We start from the raw sequence: 7,500 nt of genomic DNA, 5'->3' as shown, positions 1-7,500 counted from the left end.
CCTACCATATATTGGTTACATACCTACCATATATTGGTTACATACCTACCATATATTGGTTACATACCTACCATATATTGGTTACATACCTACCATATATTGGTTACATACCTACCATATATTGGTTACATACCTACCATATATTGGTTACATACCTACCATATATTGGTTACATACCTACCATATATTGGCTACATACCTACCATATATTGGTTACATACCTACCATATATTGGTTACTTACCTACCATATATTGGTTACATACCTACCATATATTGGTTACATACCTACCATATATTGGTTACATACCTACCATATATTGGTTACATACCTACCATATATTGGCTACATACCTACCATATATTGGCTACATACCTACCATATATTGGCTACATGCCTACCATATATTGGTTACATACCTACCATATATTGGTTACATACCTACCATATATTGGTTACATACCTACCATATATTGGTTACATACCTACCATATATTGGTTACATACCTACCATATATTGGCTACATACCTACCATATATTGGCTACATGCCTACCATATATTGGCTACATGCCTACCATATATTGGTTACATGCCTACCATATATTGGTTACATACCTACCATATATTGGTTACATACCTACCATATATTGGTTACATACCTACCATATATTGGTTACATACCTACCATATATTGGTTACATACCTACCATATATTGGTTACATACCTACCATATATTGGTTACATACCTACCATATATTGGTTACTTACCTACCATATATTGGTTACATACCTACCATATATTGGTTACATACCTACCATATATTGGTTACTTACCTACCATATATTGGTTACATACCTACCATATATTGGTTACATACCTACCATATATTGGTTACATACCTACCATATATTGGTTACTTACCTACCATATACTGGCTACATACCTACCATATATTGGTTACATACCTACCATATATTGGCTACATACCTACCATATATTGGCTACATACCTACCATATATTGGCTACATACCTACCATATATTGGCTACATACCTACCATATATTGGCTACATACCTACCATATATTGGCTACATACCTACCATATATTGGCTACATACCTACCATATATTGGCTACATACCTACCATATATTGGCTACATACCTACCATATATTGGTTACATACCTACCATATATTGGTTACTTACCTACCATATATTGGTTACTTACCTACCATATATTGGTTACATACCTACCATATACTGGCTACATACATACCATATACTGGCTACATGCCTACCATATACTGGTTACATGCCTACCATATATTGGTTACATGCCTACCATATATTGGTTACATGCCTACCATATATGGTAAATCTGCTGACGTTGACGTCACAAGAAGGGCAAATTCCAAATAGCTGCTTTGAATGAAGGCAAGACTATTTTATACATGTCTCTGCAGTTCCTCCAAAGTTTGATTTCACATTTTCGGCTCTTATGCAGATCCCAAATGCACAAAAACAGGTATCAATAGGTAAGAAAAGTTGGTTTTGCATAATAATAAGAACGGAAGAGAAATCGTAAACGTGCAACCAGAAATGTGATGATGTTATTTCCATAAGACCATTTTTTTTTTTTAATGAAAGTTTGTACAAGTATGTTTGTTGTCGTCTGATCTTTTAATTTACATAAGTTTAGGGGTGTCCCAATACAACTTTTTTACTTCCAATATGATACAAATACTGGAGCCTTGAGTATTGACTGATACTGATATTGGTCTAATACGATATCAGTAGGAATCATATATCCTTTTATTATTTTGTTGTGTGGAATGTTTGTTAAGGTCAAGTGAAATTTCTCAATAGTAGGTATAAAAACCCTATCTTCATGACAGACTTCTGCTGTCTTTAGGTTGAAGTGGCGTGGTCACTTAGCCTTTGTGTAGCTGCTAGCTCCTAGTAGCTTGGCATGCTTCCCTTACTAGACTAAAATAGAGGAAATAGTGTGTCTATTGGAGGACAATTAGATGTTAAAGGCCTACTGAAATTAGATTTTCTTATTTAAAGGCTAAAGCTTCCCAACTCCATCTTTCTACTGTGACTTCTCCAATATTAATTGAACAAATTGCAAAAGATCCAGCAACACAGATGTCCAAAATACTGTGTAATTATGCCGTTAAAGCAGACGACTTTTACCTGTGTGTGTGCGTAGCGCTCATACTTCCTAAAAACGGGTGACGTCCTGCGTACACGTCATCATTACACGACGTTTCCAAGTCCCGGGAAATTTAACATTGTAATTTAGTGAACTAAAACAGCCGTATTGGCATGTGTTTCAATGTTAATATTTCATCATTGATATATAAACTATGAGACTGCGTGGTGGGTAGTAGTGGATTTCAGTAGGCCTTTAACTGGCTGTCCACAAAACACTCTGCAAGGCATTTTACATGCAAGCTCATATCATTCAATTTTTTTCTTCTGATACTGGAGCAATATCAATATCAGACTGTAACACCCCAAATCATTTCCTATAGTGTACACCCCCGGAATATGCAAAAAAGCCATTATCGGACATCTGTACTTTGAATACATATATTGTAAATAAGTTATGGATCAACTTTCGCTTTATTAACAAGCCAAAACTCTCTGACCTGCTCCATGTCGTCTCACCCTCACGTTCCCTAAGATCATCTTCATCGGTGCATCTCACTGTCCCCATATATAAACTGTCCAGCATGGGGGCCCGAGGCTTCAGCCGCTCAGCCCCTCATCTTGGGAACTCATTACCACCAGACCTTTGTAATATAGATTCAATTTCCCTCTTTAAATCAAAACTCAAAACAGCCATTCCTGAATGCTTATTCACTGTAAATTTGATCCGTCTTTGTTGTTTTCATCCAATTGATTTTGTTTTGTTTTTGTACGCAGTCCTTGAGTGCTGAGAAAGACGCCTTATAAGTAAAATGTATTGTTATTATAAAAAACCAACAAGCTGAATGCTGTATGCGCTACTTCTGCCAAGACTCACACAGTCAGAGTAGTAAATCCTATTTGGGCCCTCACAAACGATCAGAAATCACAAAAATCCTTAATTTAAACAACCGTATTGCTAGTACAGTAAAAGTCAAATCCACTTACATTAACATTGACAACCGCGCAGCTGACGAGACGAGAGAAAAGACAGGAAGGTAGCGGAACGAGACACACCTGCTTCTGCATATTTTTTACAGAGAAGTCTGTTCTCATCGCAATTAAAAACTTGCTGTGGTACAAAGCCTGCTTCCGCAATCTCTTCAATACCAGCAAGCACAAAATGGCTGCCAGCAGGACACAAAATGAATGAATGAATGTCTGAAACGTTTTTCACACAGAGGAATATTTGGTGCAATCTCTTCAAAAAGTTTGCAAAAAAGGGGTTTCTTAAGTGGAGGTTCCACTCTACCTGCTTTGATGTTAGACAAGAAAAAGGCATCAGGTTTTCCCGCCAGTCAGTATTTATGAGAAAGACAACCTTAAAAGGGTCTGAATACTAGCTAAATATAGCGATAAGGTTGGCAACATTAATCCCTCTTGCTGCGTCTTCTTATTCTCTGGACGACCAGATGTTAGGAACCAGTTACAATGCCCTCTACTGTGCAGAATTGTAACATTCACATACAGTCCCGTGATCATGTGTTTATGGGCAAGGGCGAACAGGTCTTTTTGTGGCGGTTGATTGTTTGATTGTTTTTGTTAGTAGATTGCACAGTACAGTACATATTCCGTACAATTGACCACTAAATGGTAACACCACAATAAGTTTTTCAACTTGTGTATGAGAAGATTGTTTGGGAGGGACAGAGAGGATGACTCGTGTCGTCCTTCCTGCATCAACTCTTGGCTGATTGTCGCTTCCCACAGGACACGGAGGAAGAAGAGGATGACGACGAGGACGACGACGACGACGAAGATGACGACGATCAGGACAAGGCTTCTTCTGATGCCGCCTCCTCCAGCGACGACGATGACGACGACGATGATGACGTAAGTCGTCCTTCTGGTCGCACTCACGAGTAAAACCGAATATGCGACATGACTCAGCTGTTTGCTGCCGTTTGTGTTGAAGAAGGACGAGGACGAGGACGAAGAGGAAGACGACGACGACGAGGTGGAAGACAAGGAGAACAAATCTGAAGACAGCAGCAGCGAGTCAAATTCAGGGGACTCGTCGGAGTCCGACTCAGACTGAAAGCGGGCGCGGCGTCGCCGTGGCGACAGACAGACTGAGCTGAGCTGAGCCACTAGGGTCCATCCAGGGAGCTCTGCCACTGTGCCAACCCTGCGCTCTCTCCTCCGGCCACCAGAGGGAGCCCCTGCAAATGCCTCCTCCATTTCACACACCCACTTTTTTTCTTTTTTTTTTTCCCTCTTGGTTTTTGTTCCAAATCCCCAAGTCAGTCCTTGGCCTGAGTTAGGCCGACAACCCAAGAACTGCATCCCACTGGTTTGGCGATGTTCCGAACTTGTTCCCGCCACACGGTTCCACGATTTACGGTTTCGAGTTTTAACGTGGCGAGCCTCCGGTTTCTTTCTCGTTTTATTGTTCTGCTAAAGCGTGAACGGGCTTCTCCGAGCCAAAGAACATAACCAGGTGGAAGACTTTAGAGAGGGGGGGCGGGGAGGGTGCGGGGGGAAGTACTGAATTATTGCACTCTTTAGAATGTTTCCTTGTTAATACTTCTTTCCTTCTTTCTCTTGTCTTTCAATTTGGATTTTATTTCTCAGTTCCTTCAAGAGGTGGTATTTTTCCAGAAAAAAACAAGCCATGATGAATGTTTTTTTTGTTGTTGTTGTTGTTGATGTTGTTGCTGGAATATTTCTGATTTCTTAAAAGGTGTTCTCAATTATAAGCTGCAGTGCTCATGAAGTTTTCAACCCCTCCCTTTTCTACTTTTAAACGTTCGAAAGCATCCAGGCCAAAGTGACGTCGGCTCAAAACAAATTGGTTTGGGACTTAATTTGCATTTCCATGTTTTCCGATGAGAGAGAGTGTGTGCCTTGACATCGCTTCGTGACGTCACACCATCCACACAACCAAGACTCATTTGCAGATTTTTAATGACGAGACAAAAAAGGTTTGAGGGGGATGTTTAAACTTTTTACAAGCACTGCAATTGTTTTTTATTTCTATGTGTCTCATTGAGGTATCGGAATATTGTGAGGCATTCTATTATGTTTGTGTGTGACGTTCTTGAAAATATTCCTCAGTTTGCAAGTATGGATTTTTTTTTTTCTTTTTGTTCTGTGCTGACAGAAATAAACCAGTTTGTTGTGCGACCACAGAGTTTGCAATCAAAGCTCTTTTATTTAGTTTTTATTGACAGGAATCGGAATGTGTTGTTGGTCGCCCCCACCCCCGTTCCCCCCTGCCACAAAAATATGCACTTAAAGCAAATGTCTCCCATTAGTGTGTGGACGTCACAACATCATGAATGTACATAATGTACACTTTCTGCTTTGCTGTGATTGGCTACCTACACACAAAAATTAATATTCACTTGGATTTAGACATTTGACTAAAGCAGCAAGGACAGTTAAGTGGCTCTTTGTAAAAGGGAACTGAGCTACCAGCAGGGGGGGAAAAAACGTATTTTTATCTTGTAAATACTGTTTTAATTTTCTATGGAGTGCTTTTTGCTTTGTACTTTCATTCGGTAAATCCTTACGTGCGAACTTTTCAGTTGTTGTCCCGCCGGTCGCTTATTTTTCCTTCAAAACAGCAAAAGCTTTACAAAGTTTGTACTGCTGCCCATTTGACAAAAGACATTTGATGTTTTCTATAGCTGAGGGTATATATATAGTTCAAGTATTTGGGCCAATAAAAAAACATTCTTGGACGGTTTGTGCTCTTGTATCATTTTATGCATTTTCTTCTCATTTTATGCATTTTCTTCCGCTTGCAGAAAGCTCTTTTTGTATCACCTGGCTGCTCTTAACTCTTTATGTAATACAGGGGTCCCCAAACTGTTTGACCCGGAGACTGCATTGGGTCGGAATAAATGTCACGTTATCGATGGAAAAATGCATTTTTAGACAATATTTGCCTGAGTGGCTAGGAGTAACAAGCGGTAGAAAATGGATTAGAAAGGAATTTGTTTTTAATTTATTTTTTTAACTTGGGACTTCCCATGGGCCGTGGTTTCATCATTTTACCAAATGATGTAATACATTACATCATTTGGTCCATTATTTGAAGGAGATTAAGGTCAAGAAACACTAATGTTATGGCCACTAAAGCCTTTTACCATGCAGGAGTATTAGTTCCGCTCTGATAGTCAGGGATGCACCAATAAAAAAATCGATCCCGAGTCATAATTGAAAAAAATCGATTTAAAAATGTATTCATTTTTTAAACAAAATTATTTTCTAAAATATGTTTTGGATCATCTTAATACAACCAGAAGGAACTTGTTTAACCTGTTTAAAAAATGTTTTATAATTATTATACCAAATAATAAATTGAGAGAATTGGTTTGCACCAGCGCTTCATGCGACCCCAAAGGGAATAAGCGGTAGAAAATGGATGGATGGATGCTTTGAATGACTCGAGAACCGATTTTGAATGGAATCCACAAACCCAGAAATCGGAATCGAGTCAAATCGTGAAGTGCCCAAAGATTCACACTAGAGGTGCACAAAAAATGTTTTCACATCCAAATTGCGATTCCGAACAATTTCTGTATCGATTTATAACTTTCAAAAATCGATTTAGAGAAAAAAAAAAGGAAAAAAAAAATTGCAATAGCAATTGTTTCCTATAGAAAAATAATTGCAAGACAAGTCATTCTGAGAATAAATTATACTAAGAGTAGAATATGAATATTGTCTTTTTACTTTGTCATGAAAAAGGGAGTTTTTTTGGGTTTGTGCACTAATTTTAAGTGTATTTTGTGTTTTTTTATGTTGATTTAATAATTTTTAAAGAAACTTAAATAAAAAAAAAAATTATTCTGCGGCCCGGTACCAATCGAGCCGCGGCCCGGTGGTTGGGGACCACTGGATAAGACCTTTTTGTGGCTGCGGACCGGTCAACACTTGATAATTTGTCATGAAAAAGGAAGTTTTTTGGGGGTTGGTGCACTAATTGTAAGTGTATCTTGTGTTTTTCATGTTGATTTAATAGCAAATAAAAATAAAATTAAATAAAAAATAAATTAAAAATTCATAAAAAATGATTCTGTGCGCTAATCCAGTGGTCCCCAACCTGGTCAACACTTGATAATTTGTCCCGCGGCCCGGGGGTTAATTCTTTTTTTTTTTTTTTTTTTTTGTCATGAAAAAGGGAGGTTTTTGTCATGAAAAGGGGAGTTTTTTGAGGGGTTATTGCACTAATTGTAAGTGTATCTTGTGTTTTTTATGTTGATTTAATAAATGAAAAAAATTAAAATTAATACAAAATTCTTCTGCAGCCCGGTGCTAATCGAGCCGCGGCCCGGTGGTTGGGGACGACTGG

The 7,500-nt window shown here is 38.4% G+C and overlaps 1 protein-coding gene across 5 annotated transcripts in view; it reads left to right on the top strand.

Annotated features, from left to right (window-relative positions):
* The window catches only part of ubtf (upstream binding transcription factor), a 25,983-nt gene extending 20,099 nt beyond the window's left edge, over positions 1-5,884 (top strand). For 4 of the 5 annotated variants that reach the window (XM_061905494.1, XM_061905496.1, XM_061905495.1 and 1 more), the window contains 2 exons: positions 3,909-4,031; positions 4,114-5,884. In XM_061905494.1, coding sequence (XP_061761478.1) covers positions 3,909-4,031; positions 4,114-4,236 — 246 coding nt within the window. In that variant the 3' untranslated portion in view covers positions 4,237-5,884. The remainder of the gene's footprint in view (positions 1-3,908; positions 4,032-4,113) is intronic. The other variant, XM_061905498.1, reaches the window with a different exon arrangement.
* Positions 5,885-7,500: the final 1,616 nt, after the last annotated feature.

The sequence above is a fragment of the Nerophis ophidion genome, linkage group LG07, assembly GCF_033978795.1.
Source record: "Nerophis ophidion isolate RoL-2023_Sa linkage group LG07, RoL_Noph_v1.0, whole genome shotgun sequence".
NCBI classification, from domain to species: Eukaryota; Metazoa; Chordata; class Actinopteri; order Syngnathiformes; family Syngnathidae; genus Nerophis; species Nerophis ophidion.
The sequence above is the reverse complement of the archived record's forward strand: the minus strand, read 5'-3'. Positions and strand labels throughout refer to the sequence as shown.